We start from the raw sequence: 19,399 nt of genomic DNA, 5'->3' as shown, positions 1-19,399 counted from the left end.
GGGCGGCACTGTCACTACTCCTGGGGCGACGGAGGATGCCCGCCTGTCTGAAACCCCACAGGGCGGCCGGATGGGCCAGGGGCTGCCTTCCCAGTGAGTGGAGGAGATGGAAGGGGCGAGAAGCCCCGTCTGCTCCAGAGGAGCCCACACGAGACATCCACGCTGGGGACACCTGCGGGACGCGCCAGGGCCCAGCTTCTGAGCGGACAGCACAACTCAGACAGCACAGGCGCACCGGGCACGCCCCCTCCAGACTCAGCCAGAGCACGCTTCTAACGTGAACACACAGAGAAAAAGGTCTTTAAAAAAAGTTTTTATTTGAAGGCAAAACAGTAAAATCCACAAGAAATCGTTAACAGCACGTGTTTACGTTTTATCCTGAATCAGACACGTTTAAACAATTCACAGCTACAGGAAATCTAGAACAAAATCAAATTATTTTATCACATCAGGTTGAAAAGTTGGAGAGGACTCTGCATATTACTGAAAAGAATTTCTGAAAAATGTTCTGTACAAAGAGACGGCACCGCACGAGCTGCCCAGAGACGCCAGGCGCGGCCCGTCCCCACAGACCACCCTCCCAGCCGGGCCCCCTCGGCGGCGGGGTGGGGTGGGCCCGAGGCGCGGCGGGGCTTGCTCTCCCCAGCCCGGCTCGGGGCGGGCCGTCCACTCGAGCGCTGGTGTTGGGTTCCTCTAAGTGACAAACACAAGCAGAGACGCTAAGGGCACAGGCTCTCCAAGGGCGTCACTTCATGACCTGAAGATGCCTCAGATCAGCTTCCTTAGAACCTTTGTTTCTGCAGGGACCGTGAGTGGCTAACGTTTGGGGAAAAAATTTCAACTCAAACAACTAAAGTTAACTGAACTACGGGCCGTGAGCACGCCCTAAGAGGAATCAGGTTCCAAATTCTCACTGGGATCCTCTTAGAGCAACATTCCCTTCTCTACAACTAAACATCTGGAGTAAAAATGAAAGCCCTGTGTAAGTGCCAATCAGAAAGGGTCTGTTTTTCTGTGTGTCAGCGGCGCCCGGCCTGGGGCCTGTCCTCCACGCTCCTCCAGGCCCGAGAGCGGACCGCGGGGAGGTGCGGAACGGCCGTGCCTTCAGGCGAGGGGCTTCGTATCCAGGGTTGGAGGCTCTCGTGTTTCTTGCTTCTCTGTCGAGGGAAGGAGGCTCGTGGCTGGGTGGCCGGGGCATCTCCGGGTGGGTTCTGGCTTCTGCGGGGAGCTGGTTTGCAGGCGGGGCCTGGGGCCTTCCACGCTCTGGAGCATGGCACTCTCCCTAGGTAATCTAGTGTCTTCCTTCTCTTCTGTTGCTCCCCCGAGCTGTCCCTACAGTCTGTCACTGCCAGGGAGCCAGGAAGTTCCCAACGGCCCAACGCAGTAGCCGAGGCGCGGCTCCTGCCCGCGGAGCGCCTACTTGCACTCGTCTCTGGCCTTCATGCGGGCGATGAAGGAGTAGCTCTTGTTCCTGCGGTAGTTCTCGTAGGGGTCGTCCAGGGCCACGCCCACACCCTTGTACTGGTCCCACTTGTCCCGGACGTCCCCCCCCTTGATGGGGTCCTGAATCCCTTGCTCTTTCACGCCGAGGCCACCAGATCCACTCCAGCCTTAAGAAGAAAGGGGGGAGGGCGGTTACAACGCACGGAAGTCGAAATCTGGCCCATTTATCCATGAACTTAAACAAGACTTCCTGTGCAGAGCTGAATGACATGCGCCCGTGTGGTTTACACACGTGAGACTGCTGTGGTGAGAACGCCCAGCGAGAAGTGTGCGGCTTCACCCTCTCCAGTTCTGGCAGCGAGCCGGAACCTTCTCTGGCTCCCCAGCCCCGAAAGCCCAAAGCGGGTGGTGGTTCTTCCCAGGAACCTTACCCATTTTCACCAGCATCTGATGTCCTTTGTTCTCTTCCCCGAGCCTTGAATCAGGTATAGGAGGTGCTGAATTAGAACCCAGACCAGCCGAGGAACTAAAATTAAGACAGGTTACGTTTTTTAAAAAAGAGTTGATACATTTATTGGAATGAAAACTTAGAATATTACAGCGTGTGGCGCGTGTGAACATTCACCAGTGTTAGAGGGACACACACACACATCCTGGGTCTCTAGCATTCTTCTTCGTCATCTTCGCCAGCCGGCTAGGGGAGCTCCTACCCCGGGCCCTGCCCCACACTGAGTGGCAAGGGCAGGTCGCACAGAACCCCTGACGGCTGAGAGACAGCCTGCCGCTACCTCAGGCTTTACAACGTTACCACGGAAGGTACGAGCGAGGTGAGAGGTGAGGTGCCACTGTCACTGTGCTAGAACTCGCGGTCCCTGAGGAGCCGCCTCGGCACGGGCCACCGGGGGCACATCTTCTAGCGACAGCTTTCAACATTCACAGCAAAGCATCAGAGGCTTCCAGCGCTACCAGCGGTCGCTGGACAGTTAAGACAGAAATCTTACGGCGGGGTGGGGCTCCGGGACCGTGACCGACGTCTCCTTCCTGGGGAGTAGGACTTGGAGCGTGAGCGCGAGCGCGAGCGGGAGCGGCTGCGGGAGGAGCGGGACCGGCTGCGGCTCCTGCAGGGAGGACAGAGCAGGTGGTGGGTGTGGCCATGGGTACCACCGAGGGACCCCAGTCCACGTGCACGGCCCCCTGCCTACCTGGAGCGGGAGCGGGAGTAGGAGCGGGAGCAGGAGCGCGATCTGGACCTGGAGTACGAGCCGGAGGACTTGGACGACCTCGAGTTGGAGCGGGAGGAAGAGCGCCCTCGGCTTTTGGATCTGCTCCGAGACCGGGAGGGGCCGCTGCAGAGAGAGGCCTGGTGAGTGGTGCACCTCGAACTTTCCGGAAGACCCCAGGCGGGTAGGTCTGGGTGGAGACCTGCCCATTCCCCTCAGAGGACTGGGCTCCAGGGCACAGCTGATCACACATGACGGCAAACCCCGCTGGGGCTGGCGTCTTAGGTTTTCACTGGGGCCTTGCGGGGAAAACCCACCCCAGAACCAAGCAGAGACAGGTCCTCCCTCCATCTGCCCGTCAGGGGAGCCAGGACGGCCCAGGGCGTGACTGGATGGCAGGTCTGCCGGGGTGTCTAACAGTGCCTCTGGCAGAGGCCTGCTCTAGCTCGCGACGCAGGCTGACCATGCATGGGCACCCGGGCCCTCACCTGTTGCGCTTTTCCTGGCCCTTCCGCCGCCGCGCCCGCATCTTTGCTCGGAAGAACTCGTAGAGGCCGTTCTGCTCCCAGCCTTCGCTGTAAGACAAGGGCGGTTCCTGTGTGACTCTGCCAGCCTCCCTCCCGAAGGGAACTCGTGGCAGGAGTAAAGCCCACCGGGCACGGGTCTAGGTGTGCAGTCTTCCCCTCCCTCATTCCCTCGGACGCTGAGCCGGGTCCAGCACCACGAGCGGCCCTTCCTCACGCGGGGAAGCAGGCTGAGGCTGGGCTGCCCGCTGGGAAGCAGAGAGGCCGGGCACAGGCCTGGCTCCCATGCCTTTTCCACATCGATGTTTCCCGAAATAGCTCAGGTGGCTCTTATGGCCTATGATCTAACTGGGGACAAGGAGCTCTGACTCCTAGATGGACAGGCCTGTGGCCCAGAACAGGGCAGGAGGTGGTTTTAGCTGGACTGGTGACGAGTCTGTTGGAGGGTGTCCTGGCAGGGGTGGGGGGTGGGGTTGGGTAGGGGGTTCTCATGACAAAGCTTGGGGCACATAGCTGCTAGCCGCTTCTGAAACACGCCACACCTGAAAGGCCAACTTGCTCTAATGTGTCCCCACTAGAGAGGCCCTTCGTTGAGAGCCACCATACGTGTGACACACATTACCCACAGCCAGGGGGGAGATGGGCCCTAACTCGGCCTAGCGCTGTACAGCCTGCCCCCTTTCCTCAGCTGGGCCTCATACCACCTGGGGCAGAAGGTGTGCTCATTAGCAGTCTTTCTCATGAAGCCAATCCAGGCAAAAGTCAGACCAGGAGAAGGGGACAGAGGACCCTAATCCCAGCCCAACCCCATCCCTGGTCCCCGAGCGCCATACCTGTTCCTGGGCCTGTCATGGGAGGGGGGACTATAAAAGGCCTCCACGGCTGCCAACAGCCTCTCACTGGGCGGCATGGGGGGTGGGAGGCGGATGTCTTTTGGGTCCAAAGGCTTGTACTCATGGTCTTCCAACTGTAGAGGAAAACACAATTCTCAGACACACCCTGCCAGAGCCCCCCTCATGCCCTCCCAGGGTGCTGCGGTGACTGGGGGAGCAGGGTTGGGGGATACAGGGTTACCCTGGACATTAGCTCCTCCTGCTGCCCTTCCTAGGGAATCCCACCAAGGCTGCAGCCACACCAATGATCTGACTCTTAGGCGAGGTGGCGGAAGACTGCTTTGGGGCCAAGTTCTCTCTCCAGAAAACATGTGACGCACATCCTCCAAGTTGAGACACGACAGGGATCCCATATGCTGCCACCTGGAGACTTCTGCCCTGTGCTCCCAAGTTCTATCCCGGGGCCCCCTCCCAGGTCACAGCAGCCTCCGCCCAATCCAGGGAACCCCGTCGCCAGAAGCCAGCTCAGCTCGCACCCCTTGCTACCCCCGTGTGGCCCCTCTCAACTTCGAGTCCCATGGGGCCTCAGGAGCGACAGGAAGCGCCCCGCCCCGCCAGCACATCTCCGGAGCTGCTCCCAACCTAGCCTTGCTCCCTGCACACCCCCAGCGCTGCCCCTCCCCGTGTCCCCTGCAGGCCCAGCTTGGAGGCTGCCCATTCTCTAAGAAAGGCCTCCACTGTCAGCCCCTGAACAAGGTAGCTTCCCAGGGCCCAGATCAAGAGGACCCACACCTCGCGCCCGGCCCGGCCCACTCCTCACGGCCACAAAGCATGCAGCACCGGGAGGGACGTGTGGAGAGCGAGCAGAGGGGACACAGGCCTTGCTCGTTTTCGCCTCAGGAATTCAAGTTGAAGAAGAGGCGTTGGCTTGGACACATTCCTATTGACTAGTCACGTCTGCTGGGCATAGCAACGAGTGGAAAGGGACCCCGAGAAGCAGTGTTTGTCCCCTGCTGGGAACTGGGCTCCACATCTGAGCTTGTCACATGGAGGCCCAGAAGCCAGCACCAGCATGTCCTATGAAGCTGGGCGCTCGCCGTGGTGACATTACCTTCACGAGGGGGGCCATCAGCCCTGCAGGCAGATCGAAGTAGGGCACGTTAGGGACCAGGCTAGGGTCATCATGGTTGATGTGGGGAGGGCCCTGTCGCCGCATGTGGGGGGGCTGCCCATTGAAGCCATGGGGAGGAGGGCCGAAGTCAGGGTGCTGGGGCCCACCCCAGGGTGGGTGCTCGTTGATCCCAGGATGAGGCATGCGGTGGCCGGGGTGGTGGTGAGGGGGTCCCATCTCTGCAAAACAAAAACTCCTCTCAGGCCTACCAGGCAGCCGTGAACAGGGCAGTGCGGACAGCACGGCCATGATCTGCAAGGGGATGAGTGCCCGTGGGAGGCGTTCAGAGAGGGTCCACCACCCGCTTCTGAGCAGCGCTGCCCAGCACCTCCTCTCCTGTTCATGCTGCCCGGGGTCGTGTAGCTAGGTGGGGAGGAGCTGGGCCGGGGGTGACCTGGCCTGCACCCATACCACCATCCAAGATGGAAGGGAAAACCAGGGAAATCACAAAACCTTAAAAGAGCAACATTACGGGCCGATCGCTACCACTGTCTTTGGAGACGGGGCATTTTTAAAAGGTGATTCACTTGACGTGAGATCCCGCAGGTGGACCCAGATCTGACACAACTGGCAGGACACCGATGCGCCCAGAGGGAGGAGGACACGATGACGGGGAGAAGACCCAGAGGTCTCTGACTTCCAGCCCCCAGAGCTGGGGGAAGCGCCCACCACGCACACTTTGTTACCACGGCCCCGGGAAGTGTGGATCGGCGAATACATGTGCTCCTTGGTCTCGGCTAAACTTATAGCCAAGAATGGAATTTAAAGCAAAAATCGAAGCGGCAATAGAGTAGAAATACATTTTTTTTTAAAAAGAAAAAAACCAACAACTCTATAGATTCTTCCAAGAAACGCAATGAAAAAAGCTGCTAAAAACAGCGGGACAGGGAACGGGGAAGGGCCCTAGACATCCCTGCCCTGCCTGCCTGCTGTGGAGCTTGCAAGCGACTGTCCTTCCAGAAGGCTCCTGTCTTTCCTCCTCCCTGGGTGTGTGGGCAGCAGAACGAGACTTCAGCCCAGTGTGTGTCATGGGCCTGGGGGCCCAGACGGGACTTCTACACCATCCCATGACCCCCGGCTTGTCACCCTGACTCAGGGGACCTCCCAGGTCTTGCAGCTGATGTCAAGTAGCACCCTCCTGGCCATGGGGGCGTGGGGGGCGGCCACTGCGGTGGGGTCTCCCACAAGCAGCTGCCAGCACCGCCTCAGGGAGCAAGGAGCAGGAGAGGGAAGTGCTTCCCGGACACAGGACGGTCCCCACGGAGGGCACCCTCGCACTCACCGGCAGGGAAGTCCCCCTGGGGATAGTCGAAGCGGTGAGGGTAGGGCGGCCGCTCGAAGGGGTGCCGTGGGGGGAAGTCGTCCTGCATGAAGCGGGGCGGGAAGCGGTTGAAGTTGTGGGGGTGCGGCGGCTGGTTGAACTGCGGATGCTGCTGGTGGGGCGGGAAGGGCCCTCGGAAGTGCGGCGGCCGCTGCATGCGGAAGGGTGGCTCACGCTGGCCCCCGCCCCAGGGCGGCTGCTCGTGCTGGCTGTTCCAGGGGCCCTCAAACTGGCTGTTCCAGTTGGGGTCGGGCTGGCTGTTCCAGGGCGCGTCACGCTGGCCATTCCAGCCGGGGTCCCCACGCTGCTCGCCCCACATGCCCTCGTGGCTGTTGTTCCAGGGGGGACAGTGGGGCGGCCCACCCTGATGGTGCGGGTAGGGCGGCTGCTCGGGAGGCTGCAAGGCAAAGAACTGACGTGAGCCCCTCCCGAGGCCTGGCCTGTGCCAGGCACGCGTCTGCGGTGTGGCTCTCCAGCCGTGGAGGCAACCGGCCCTGGCGCTGTGCGGCCTCCTCTGTTCAGCCGTGCAGTGGGGGTTGGGGTGCCTGTGCGCGCTCCTAGGCTCAGACCTACATCTCGGCTGAGGGTTTCCTGTGTCTGCATTGGAGCTGGGCAGGCCCCAAGTGCCAGGGACGCCAACACTCCCAGCTTGGCCACCTGACCTGGAAGCTGGCAGACGCGTCCCAGTTCCTGTGCCCCTTGGTGGCTCATGCATGGGTGCATTCCCCACGGCCTGCGGAGTGCAAGGAGGAGCTGCACCCCGGGGGCCCATGGCAGACACCTGCCTTGATGACAGCCCCTTCTGTGTGACTTAACCTCTGCTCTGGGTGGTCTTCTGAGTCAGCTCCCACAGTGACTACTTGCCCTCAAACCCCATCTCAGGAGAGGTCTTTCTGTAGGTGGGAGACAACATGAGCTCTAGATCTCACCCAGCTGCTATGAGACTTGAAACCGGGATTTTAACCCCAAACTCAGGGCCACAGCGGGATGTGCCTAGGACTGGATGACCAGGGGGTCCATCTTTAGGGTTACAGATGCTTGGCCCTGCTGACTGCCAGCAGAGGTGGACCTGGGTCACACCACACCCTCAGGTCTTTCAAGAGGTTAGAAAGCCACATTCTAAATACAGTTATTACTTCAGAGCACCTGGGTGGCTCCGTCGGTCACACATCTGACTCTTGTTCTCAGTTCAGATCATGATCTCGGGGCCACTGAGTTCAAGCCCCACATACCCGAAATCAAATCAAATCAATACATTGATCGGTAAACTAATATTTAAAAAATGTTATTTCAAAATGTGTAAGATCCCACGTGGGCAGGCCAGACCAAGTGTACCTCTGCCCCAAGGCAGACCCTCAGCAAGGGGACCCTTGTTGTCCGAAGCCCAACCTACCAGTCCCCAGAAGTGACCCTGAGACACCTACACGATGGGGATGAGAACTGCTCCCTCATCAGAGGGTACCCATAAGATGCCTGATACCACTGGGCGCTCGTAAGTGGGAGCTGTCTTTATGGGGAGGCCCAATCTTCTGTGAAATTAAATCTATTCTCCCGAACCTCAGGTTCTGGGCAGGGGGGGTGGGGGGCACAAGTGCAACGGATAACTCAAAGCCACAAGCCCCTCTTGTCAGTCCAGAGCCGTTTCCCTCCCGTCCTCACCACAGAGTCACATGGCAAGGCTGCAATCACTGGGTCCTGTCAAGGGGAAGGTAGATGTCCAGGAGAGGCCAGGGCTGCACCCAAAGGCTCCATGAGATCAGATCCAGGGGCCAGAGAGCAAGCGGATGTTTCTGGTGTTTTCCAGTCATGCTACGCTGGATAAAATGACCCCTGCCCTGGCCTAGAAGTTTCTGAGATCAAAGAACCAGAGGGAGTGACCAGCACCTTTGCCCCAGAAAGCACTGCCAGACCTACACTTCTGACCTTCCCTTTCCTTACATGAGTAGTGTTCTTTCCAGGGAGATAGAATGTTGGCGCCATGCTGGCTGAATTAGTTACAGAAGGGACAGAACCCCGCTCACCCTGCTGTAATGGACCATTCGAAACTGCCCAGACCTCACAGGAACACAGGGACCACTGCTCCTAAGAGGCCCGGATGTCGGCATGGGCATGGGTGTGAGGCCCAGACTGTCCTGCCCTGCCCCCGCCCAGCCACAGCAGAACCTGTTTCCCCAGCAAGCCAGCCCAGCCCAGCCCAGCCCAGCCCAGCCCAGCCCCCGGACCCACACAGGGGACCGCCTGCCCACCCCCACCACAAGTCTGGGAGAATACCTGCTGCTGGCCCCAAGGACCGACGGGATGAGGCTGCTCAAACCACGGGGGTTTGTTGGGCGGGATCTGATCGTGGGGCCCTGGACCCCGGGGGCCGGCCGCGGCAGGATCCTGGACTCCTCCTGAGGCATCATATTCGGAGGAGCCGGGCATTTGGATGGGAGGCTTGCTGTCATCTAGAGCCAGACAAGAAGCTGGTTAGCGGCGGCAACGGTCAGCGGGCGGCTCCTGAAACCATGTTCAGTAACACCCGGGACCAACTCAGGCTGGGCCTTTACCTCTCGGGAAATCCTGGCTGCGTGAAGCTGCCCGAAACCGATGGCCTCCAGGAAGGCGGTGAGTGGCAGGGAGGCTGCCCTCACCCGGGACACACCCCTTTTGAGAGCTTTCAGATAAATACCTTAACTTATTCTGTACCTACTATGCTCAAAAATTTTCATCACTGAATTTTATTAAAAATATCTTCTTCATCCACTTGAAAGATCATTTTTTCCTACCTCATCTGTTGTTTGAGGAGACTTCTAAGTGCTAAACCATCTTTACACATGCCTGGGGGAAAGCCTATTACCTCATCTTTTTTTTTTTTTTTTTAATACTTTGTTAGATTTCAGATGTGAAGTATTTCTGCATCTTTGTTTGGAAGGGATGATGCCTGATATCCGTAATTCCTTCTCTTTGTCCATCCGGTGTAAAAGCCTGGTCTCAAAAACTGATTTGGGCAGCTTTTCCCCTGTTCCCTGGGATGGTTTGCACAGGAAAGTAATCACCTGAGTGGTAAGGTTTGGGGGCATCTGCCTGTGAAACCCCCGGGCCTGGCATTTGGAAATAGATCCTAGAACCGGGCTGGTAGAACCAGAGCCCTTCTCTGGGGGCAAAGGCTGGAGCCCCGTACCAGGTTGGGTGGTTGGTGGGATGGTAGGGGTGGGCGTGGGGGCCGGCGGCGGGGCGGGCGGCGGCGGGGTGGCCTTGACCTCGGCCTCCATTTGTGGCATCTGAATCTGTTGTTGCTGCTGCTGCTGCTGCTGCTGCTGGGCCAGGCTGTTGACAAACTCCTCGTGCTGCGTCTTGAGGGTCTGGATCTGCTGTTGGAAGGCGAGCTGCACCGGCTGGACCACCGAGGAATACTCGTTGATGAGTGTCGCCTGGCAGAGAGAGAGGAGAGTGGCCGACACTCAGGACACACGCCTCGGAGCCTGGTGCCGAGTCCCAGCCCTTCCAGAGCCACTTAGGGACGAGCCCTGGGAAGCCGGAGGAATTTGAGGCAGTCCCTCGGGCGGGCAGGCACGGAGGGGATGGTCCCGTAAAACCAAAAATACAGTCCTGACAAGCACAGATCATCTAACTCTAGCCCCAAACCAGTGACAAGGATACTGGCTACAGCGAAGTCCATGATTCACTGATCACAGGAAGGGGCAAAGAGAGCCACACCCCATCCTCTCGCTCAACCGTTACAGACACAACCTGGACGAGTGGTCCAGCCCGCTGTCACGGGCCATGCTGCTCACTCGCTGCCTGGCTTTGAGGAAGTCACAACCTTGCTGAGCCTCGACTTCCTCAGCTATAAAACAGAGCAACAGGACCTATCCTTCAAGGCTTTGGGGGGAGAACTTGGTGAGATAACAGGGAAAGGGACCAGGGCAGCTGAGTAAACATGAGCTGCGGTGAAAGCAGAAAATCAGGAGAAACAAAGCAGTTCACGTCACTGTGACAAGGTGCAGTAAGTCTGTTGCTTTACTTAACAGAACAAGCGGGAGAAATTTTAAAAGCATGACACGCGCGTTCCTCACTGGACTGAGTATGAAAGCTCCCCGGCAGGGGGGTGGCCCTCAAGACCATCACAGAGGACGCAGCCAACACAGCTTCTGACATTCAACCAGATCCTTACAGAAAAACGACAGCTTTCCACCTGAGAAAAGGGGGCGTGAGCTCTGCCTTTTCTTCTAGCAGCTGCGGATAGGGCTGTGATGCCGGCGTCACAGCAGAGGTGGCCGAAGAGACCTGGGCGGCCCTCCCTGCCCGCCTTGCACAACCCCCGCCCCATCCTCTGAGCAGAGGCCTCCCTGGTGAGAAGACAGACGTACACACAGGGAACGCCGCCTACACAATCAGACCACAGCAGCCTAGACGACACCGAGGCTTTCTTATGCTTCTGGCATGCAGAAACTGGCCCTGAGGACCAGAGCCGACAAGCCAAAGACACCACCAGGAGCCGTGCCTGGTGGACAGGGTAAGCTGGCCACAAGGGCACCAGGAAAAGTCAGGCGGGCTCACCTGGGAGGGGCTCAGTGGTCAAAGTGGACGGGATGGGATTCCCCAGAGGCTACTGCTCACCACCATTCCAGAGACACAGGTGGAAGCCCCATTTGGAAAGTGCTACCTGGCCTTTGAAATCGCCAGTTCCCCAGGAGGGAGCTGGGGGCCACATGACTTCTGGGAATGTGCTGCGGTGGCAGCCACCACACCCTCTGGGCATGTCCACCCAGAGAGCCGTGTGGGTGGGGAGGGCACCCACCTGGTACTGGCCGAGCCCCAGGGCTGGGCTCTGTAGCTGCTGGATGATGGAGTCATCAAAATAGCCATTCTTCTCCCAGAGCTGCAGGAGCTGGATGCAGGGGAGGAAGGAGAGGCTGCGTCAGCAGGAAACCTAGTATCCCCACCACCCTGTCCCTCTCCCCGCCCCCCCCGCCTCTCCCGCTGCCCCACATACCCGGGCGATCTTCTGCTGCTTGTCCTCCTCCACGGCCAAGAAGCTGGTGCAGTAGATGGGCACCACGACTTTCTGCAGGGCGGCCAGCAGCTCCCTGGCCTGCTTGCGCTGGCTGTGAGGGAGAGACCTTCCGCGCGTCAGGGCCCTGGGGCGGGACCCGGCCACGCGCCCGTTACCATTGCGGCTCCAGCCACAGCACCCTCTGCCTTCTTGGGACGTGGGCCCCCAACCCAGCTGGGACAAGGGCTGGGCTCCCTTTAAGACCTGTGCTGGCGACTGGGCCCAAGGGACAGACGGACAGCAGTGGAAGGAGGAAAAGAACAGCCTGGGGACCTTCAGAGCAAGGGCTGTCACCTTGGTCTCCTGATCAGTAAAATAAGCCCTCCCTCCAGGGAGGCACAAGGACACAAGGACCCATAGACCCAAGACCCGTAGGAGCCCCAGCTGTCCACATGGCCTCACTCAGTCCTGTCACCCCCTACGCACAAGACCTCAGCTTGAGCCCCACTTTTAGGAGCCAGAGGGAGGGTGCCAGACAGGCCAGGCATCTAGGGACATGAGGCAGCCTGCCCTCCCATCCTCCCGGGGCGCTGCACATGTGAATGGGCATGGAGAGTGGTAGAGGCTGATGGCACACGTAGTGTCTCCTAGAGGAGGAAGCAGGGCAGGAGGCGAGCAGCCAGAAGCCCTCCCATCGCCAAGCTCACCGGAGGGTGCTCAGAGTCAGCTGGGGATGGGGAGGGCAGGGAAGAGGAGGGGAGGGGAGGGAAAGGGAAGAGAGGGGAGGGGAGGGAGGGGAGGACAGGGTGAGTGCACAGGGCTTCTAGACAGAGCACAACTCAAGAGGAGCACTGCAGGACGACCGCCAGCCATGGGCTGTGTCTCTGCAGAGCTACCCTGGTCAGCACAGCGGCTGGTGGAAGCAGAAGAGCAAAGAAGGTTCTGAGCAGCTGCCGGTCTCCCAATAGCAAAGGAATAAAGGAATGATGAGGCAGGGAGTGGCCAAGTGGCAACGGAGCCACCTGTGTGGCACAGGAAACAGGGAGCGGGGGGCAGGGACCCAGGCTGCACGAACGCAGCAGGCGATGGGGCAAGACGGGGGAAGGGTCGGGGAGAGGCAGAATCCATTTCTGCTGCTCTCATGGGAACTGTCCCCTTCGGCCAGGCCAAGCTCAAAGCCAAACTTGGCAGCCAGTCTGGACGGCTAAGGACTAAACTCGCCACCAACAACGTGTGCTTCCGCCGGTCCCCTCCCCAGGCCTGCTCTGGCCCAGCTGTCAGGGTCTGTCAAGTGACCCTCTAGGATCGAGGTAGCAGACGCTGGAAACACCGGCCTAGCCTCGGGAGGGCTGGGGGGAGGGGTGGGAGAGAGGGTAGCAGAGAGGACCCCTGAGAGGGATCCTGCAGCAGCGCAGTCAGGGGACAGGGCTGTGTCTGTGTGTAGATCACGCGCAGAGAAGCTGGTGCTGGAGAGAGACGGACATGGAAAGACACCCAGATGCTTCCCCGAGGACAGCGAGGAAGGGACAGTGGCCCCAGTGATGGGGCCAAGATGTAGGGGCGCAGGGTGTCCTCCAATGGTGAGCTCATGGCTCAGACCAACCCTCCTCTGGGGTCTCTGGACAAGTGACCCCCCCAGTCCCCGGGCAGGCCAGGCTACGAGCGCAGCCCTGCAGAGGGCTGGCAGGCGCGAGCGGAGAGGCGCAGTCCGGCGGGGCCCTCACCAGTGGTGCAGGACGTCGTTGATCAGGTAGATGAGGTGCAGCCGCAGCTCGAAGTGCGCCCCGTCGGCCGTGATGCGGTTCCGGAGGTGGCCCGCCATCAGCTCACAGTGCGGCGGGGACTTGGCGTTGCTGAACATCCAGTTCTTCCCGGCCTGCAACAGCCAGGCTGGCGGTGAGTCGGGGCGCGTGCGGGGGCACGGGGGCGCGAGGGCATAGCCCGGGGGCACAGCATCCCAGGGCTCAGGGGCACGCTGAACTGCCACCTGCCTTCGGCCCCGGGAGCAGCACACCTTGCCCACAGGCTGTCCCGCCCCACTCCCCCCACCCCGCCCCATGCTTGAGAGGGAAGGCAAGGGAGAGACAGGGCTCCCCTGGAGCAGCCCAGCCTGGGAGCTTCCCCCTCATCGGGAACACCCGTTCTGGGAGCAGCCCCCCTCTGCCACCTGCCCTCACCGAGATGGCATCTTTGGTGCAGGTGTCGATGATAGGTTGCAGCAGGTTGTCAAACTCATTCATGTCCAGCTGGGTCTCCTCCAGGAGCTTCTGCATCTGCTGCTCTACGGCGTGGGCCACAGCCGCGGTCACCTGCTCCTAGGAAGCCGAGCAGGATGGAGACTGCGTGAGGAGGACCTCGGCCCCGGGAGGGCCTGGCCCCTCGGTGCCCTGCTCCCGGTGCCAGGATGTCACACTCAAACCCCGAGACAGGCTCCTGGGGCAGTCATGGTCACAGCCATGACCACAGCAGACACAGGATAAAACAAGCCAGGACACAGCAGGAGACGATGTCTGCCCCGAGGTGACAGATGGAAGAACAAACACCCAAAAGAACGAGGAACCTCAGCGAATCAACAAAAACAGAAAGAAAACGGAGGGAGAGGGGTGGACAGACGACAACACCGAGAAGACGTCCAAACAGTCACCAGTCAAGGGAAAGGTGAGCAACCACACTAGCAGTCAGGGAAATGGGAATTAAATTGGGACGCGGGCCTCACCGACTAGATCCGCAGACTGGGAAGGGGCGGAGGCCCAGAGCTGCTGCAGGCTTGGGCAGTCAGGCCCCCCAGTCCCTGACTAGCGCTGTGTGGAAACTAAGGGGGAACATTCTAGAGTTGTTTTCAGCAGAATGATGGTAATTTTACATCTTGCATCCCATAATAAAAGCAGGGCTGGTGCTTCAGAGCTCTTGTTTCTTACTTGTCTTGTTTTTCAAACGATTCATCCTATTGTACTTTGGCCAAAAAATCAGATGACTAACCAAGACAAAAGGGTCCTTCCCTACAACAGCCTGGGGTGACCTAGCGAGCAGGAGCTGGAGCCAAGGGCACTAGAGGCCACCTGGCCTGCACAGTTACTTCACGGTTCCTAACGTGGCCCCACCCACGGGTGTCCATCCCGCACAAAGCGTGTCTGAGCAGAGAGCTTGTGGAATCATTTCACCCACAAGAAGCAGCAACAGTGTGTCCGGTGTCAGGGGTTGAGCTAAAACACCACAGGTGGTGGCAGCCCAGGGGAGACACGGCCCACGTGTGGTGAAGCATTCTTCTGCCTGCTGCTATGCAACATGCTGCTATGGCCCGGCACGTAGCTCGGGCCAGAGGGAAGGAGGGGAGGGGGTGGGGAGGAGCAGGCCCCGTACCTGTCGGAGGGCTAACAGGTGCTGCTCCTGCTGCTGCAGGTTCCACTGGCTCTGCTGGATGAGCTCGTCCATGGATGGGGCTCCCTGGGCTGGCGGGATGGGCGCAGCCGGGGCCAGCGGGGGCTGGGGCAGGGGGGGCAAGGCCGTGGCTGGCTCCAGCTCTGGGGCCTGCTGCTTGCAGATGACTGGTGGGAGAGGAGGAAAGGTGGCCCCCATGAGGAGGCAATCCCTCAGCTGCCGCTCTGGCAGCTCCAACCCCTGCCTAGACTCCCACCCACAAGGACCCCTGCGCGGTGCTGCAGACCCTTCACTCTGTGCCTGGCCCCTCCTGCCCTGCCCCCCCACTGACAGGGTCCTAGCCCTGGACCCTTTCCAGTGTGACATCACCTTGCCCCCTTTCCCACCCACCATCTGGCCTGGCCCACTGGCCTTCCAGCTACGACCACACACATCCTCCTACACCCTTCACCTAGGCCCCTGCCTCTGCTGAACCCAGATCATGGCTGCTGGTAGACAAACAGCCCTCCCCAAGGGGATCTCTCGAGTCCCGACCCCGCCACCTCCTGAGCAGCTCCGATCTTTAAAAACGCTCCCTTTGCCCCACGTCCCTCTGCCACCCACCTTACCACTGAGACTCATCTTCAATTCTTCGCTCCCGTTTCTGTCGCCCCCCAGCAGTCTGGCTGTGCACCCCCTACCCCAGGGCAGCCACGGACATTGTTCCTCAGCCCCTTTGCCCTGTCTCAGGTCCTTGTCTCATGTGGCCCTGTGTGGCCACCCCCAGACCCCTGTCTTCCTCCGCCGGACCCCTGAATGCAGGGGTGCCTGGTTCTGCCCGCTCCTCTGGGCCAGTCCACAGGGTAGTGGGACACAGGAGCTGGGAGCCACGGCTCCTTCCTCTACCCTCTCCATCCTGGAATCCTCGCACGATAGATCTGATTAAGGACTAAACAACCCACTGTCTTTCCAAAGGAACCTCAAACAGGCCCGCGTGTCCTCTTGTCATGTGCTCCACCTCCCCAGAGCCCCTCCCAGCTTCCGAGGCCAGCATGGCTATGCCCTTAACCGAAGCCCAGAAGGTCCAGGCGTATCTTTCTCCCTCATGCCCCGCACTAACAAGCCATCCTAGGTGGTAAAGGCATGCTCCTAGATGACACCTCAGCCCATGTCCCTGCCTTCACTGCTATGGCTCTGCTGTCACTTGCATCACCCTTGGAACTGATCTCCCTGGGTCCCGTCCTGCCCCCTGTACTTCTCCACAGCACGGCTGGAGAGCTGCTGTTCACGTGCAGTCTGAGGACAAGCCCCGGGTGGAACCCGGACCGGATGAGTCTAGAAATGCCAAGGAGTCTCCTAGCACCTTCATAGCAACTCGACGTTTCATGTTTTATTGTATATTGCAAAAGTGTACTTTTCACAACAGGTTGGAAATTTTACAAAACGAAAAATAAAAAACTAGGCCTTCACCAGACTTTGTGAAGCGCCCTTCTAGGAGAACCTTGGGGCTTACTCCTCAAACTACCCAGGTGGAGTGCCAGCTACACCGTGGCTAAGCCTGCTCTGCAACACAGACCTGAAATCCTCCAAGACCTCCCCAGAAGCTTCTGAGAGAATTCCTAAGTCCCTGGCCAGCCAGCCCTCCCCTCCTCTACACCCTGGCCTCTGCCCATTCCAAGCATCCCCCTTTCCCTGGGCTTTACTCACTCTGAGCTACTGCCCCCTCCACTCCCAGCCCCTCCCAAGGCTCTTTCCTCTGTGAACTTTTCTCTTCTTTGTTTCCATCTGGCTAACTGTCAAACATCCTTTAATCTCAGCTGAAATGCTGCTGCCTGCAGAAGGCATTTCTTGAACTCCCATCTTCCCGTTAGAAGCACCCTATCCTTCCCCCCCTTACATTACCAAGTCCCAAGTGGCTTCTGATTTCTGACCCTCCAGGGAGGGAGTGGGCTCCCCTTGCAGAGAAAACAGCGGCTCCCCTCACAGTCACATGAATCAAAGCACTGTCCTCTGCCTGGTTATGCCACCCTCGTCAATATCCAAATGGTGTCCCAGTTCATGAATTCTACCCCTTAACCCCACTTGCTCCCATGCCCACTCTGACTCAACCTGCTGACCGAATTCAGACCTTACCATTAACTAACCTCGCTAGTCTGCAGCCTCCACTCATGGCCCCTCCAGCCTGTCCTCTACTGGCCACAGTAGAGGCCACACTGGCCACACACACCTGACCCACCTCTCCCTTCTTTCAAACTCTCTTGTGGCTTTTCGCCACCTATAGCAGCAGTTTCCAAAGTGATATGCTGGGGCCAAGGAATGGTTGCTCCAAAAACACGTTTTTGTAACACAACAATTTGCCTACGGTTTTAGGCAAATCACCCCCACCCCTACTCAAACCTAACTGGGCACCAGATGAACCCCTAGACTGCAGGAGAAAACCCAAACCTTCCTCCTGGCATTTACCACTCCAGATCAAACCCTTCCCTCCTCTATACACATTCCATGCTCCAGCTGTGCTAGGCCTCTCATGATCTCTCTTACCGCTCCCTAAACACATTGTATTTACTCAAGCCACTGCACCTTTGCTGTTTCTCACAAGCTTTTTATTGAACACCTACCAAGTACCACGTACTAGGGCACAAGACCCAAACAAGATCTGGTTGGCCTCGGGGAGCTTGTAGTCAATGCCCAACCACTTGGCAGGCTCAACCTCATTCATTCAAACAATGCATCTAGAAATGTGACATGGAACAAGACAGAGGTGGGCTCTGCCCTCAGGGACCCTACCCCCAGGTGATTATCTATTATTCGAGACCAGCTGTAATTCTTAAATCCATATTAAACTCTTCTGAGGGCAGGGCTGGAATCCTGATACCCAGCCCAGTGAACATCGACAAACTTCTGCCAAAAATGAAAACTCAAACATGTCTTTTGGATCTGCACTGCAAACACCTGAAATGCACAAAAATCTTGCTAGACCCACAGAGCTCACAAAGGGTGCTGGACCGTGCCTGCCAGGAGGGTCCCGGTCCAGCTTCTCTCACTTCTACCCTGGAAAAACACTGAAACAGCCACTCTACTTCTGCTGACTTAAGTCATCACATCTGCAAGAACAACAGAGAAATCCCTGATCTGGAGCCCAAGAGGATCGATAACCTCGATCTCCATTACACTCGGACCCAGCAACCGCTCCGTGCAGGGCCCTGGGAACAGCGGAAGGGATCATGAAGGCGCAGCTGCCCCATTTTCAGAGACAGAGCATGCGGCCCACAGGAAGGCGGTTTGTGGCGGAGCCCGAACTGGAGTCAGAGAAGGGAATCGCTGGAAGGGACGGCCTGAGAGCTGGAGAGAACTCACGCTGCTGCTGCTCCAGTGCCAGCTTGCACTTGTAATAACTGTAGAACTCGCCTCCGAACAGAAACGAGAATTTCGGGTTGTCCTTTTGCTTCTCCATCGTCATCTTCTCAAACTCGGGCCCGTTGCGAGCCACGAACTGGGCCAGCTTGTCGATGACATTTCGAAGCTCCTGGTCTGGAGGACGGAGAAAAGGCCACGCGGGGCGTCAGCGAGGACCGCCCAAATCCGGGGGCCCAGGCGTCGCAGCCCCGGTCCGCTGGGCCGGGGTCCCTAGGGCTGGGCTCCGGAGAGGCCGCCCTTGTACGGGTCCCGATAGGGGCCACACACGCGCCGGGGATGCGGGGACCCGCGGGAGAGGCCGCAGGCGAACCCGGGAGGCCGAGCCCCGCCCCCTCCTAGGCCCGGAAACCCCGGAAGGCGGGGCGGACCGAGAAGGGATTCCAGAGAGAAAGAAACGGTCCCCGAGCCCAGGCTGGGCCTCACCGTCGGGCGGCAGAGGCATCTCCATGGCTCCGGCCGCAGGGAACGTCCTCCGGCGCCTCACGATCGCCTACCAGCCCCGTCTGCGGAAGCCGGCCGGAAGTGGCGCGAGGGAGCCGTTTACGGCTCGCCTCGCAGGCTGCTTCCGCCCTCCACTTACGGCCGTCGCCGGGAAACCGCGGAAGTGAGAGCAAAAGGCGGGCGGGAAGAAGCCGCGCGAGGCTGAGCGCGCGGTAGGGGTTGGCAATACGCACGCGCAGGGGCTTTCCCGCGCTTGCGCGGGGTGAGCCGCTGTCGCGCTACGCCCCGGAACGGCTGGAACGGCTGGAACGGCGCAGACTACCGTTAGCCACGGCGGGCTTGGCAGGCCGCTTTTTCCGCTGGGCCAGGGCTCTGGGGAGTTCCTTCCCGCTGGGCTGCGGTGAGAAGACTACGAGGTGACGTGCGTCCGGGAGGCTCCCGGGCCGCGACGCCGGGAAGTAGAACGGGCAGGCGATGGGCTTGGAGGGGATGGGACTGGGCTTATTGAGGTTCCCAAGATCCTCCCGCTCAGTGTCTTTCGCTCGACCCAGCGCTTTGGTAAGGAAGACTTTGGGGCAGGGGGACCCCACCCTCACCCACGCCGGCCACGACCTGCGGGTGCCCGGCCTTCCAAATTGCGCGCCCAGAGGGCACGGCGCCTTCCTCAAAGATGAAGTCGGATTGCGTCTCAAAT

At 59.4% G+C, this 19,399-nt stretch overlaps 1 protein-coding gene across 2 annotated transcripts; it reads right to left on the bottom strand.

Annotated features, from left to right (window-relative positions):
- Nucleotides 1–297: 297 nt before the first annotated feature.
- Nucleotides 298–18,839, bottom strand: CHERP (calcium homeostasis endoplasmic reticulum protein). 2 transcript variants are annotated; one of them, XM_047698768.1, is made up of 17 exons: nt 18,688–18,839; nt 18,205–18,378; nt 14,851–15,035; nt 13,668–13,805; nt 13,215–13,366; nt 11,491–11,635; nt 11,296–11,385; nt 9,676–9,925; nt 8,784–8,959; nt 6,474–6,909; nt 5,132–5,370; nt 4,021–4,154; nt 3,152–3,238; nt 2,646–2,789; nt 2,445–2,561; nt 1,875–1,969; nt 298–1,610 (listed from the first exon to the last, which is right to left on the bottom strand). In XM_047698768.1, exons 1-17 carry the CDS (start codon nt 18,710–18,712, stop codon nt 1,417–1,419), a joined length of 2,781 nt encoding a protein of 926 aa, XP_047554724.1. In that variant the 5' UTR covers nt 18,713–18,839; the 3' UTR covers nt 298–1,416. The 2 variants fall into 2 exon arrangements, with proteins under 2 accessions (XP_047554724.1, XP_047554734.1); XM_047698778.1 differs by having other exon boundaries at nt 11,491–11,602.
- Between the last annotated feature and the right edge of the window lie 560 nt (nt 18,840–19,399).

This window comes from Lutra lutra, chromosome 1 (assembly GCF_902655055.1).
Source record: "Lutra lutra chromosome 1, mLutLut1.2, whole genome shotgun sequence".
NCBI classification, from domain to species: domain Eukaryota; kingdom Metazoa; phylum Chordata; class Mammalia; order Carnivora; family Mustelidae; genus Lutra; species Lutra lutra.
This window is presented reverse-complemented; position numbering and strand designations above follow the sequence as displayed.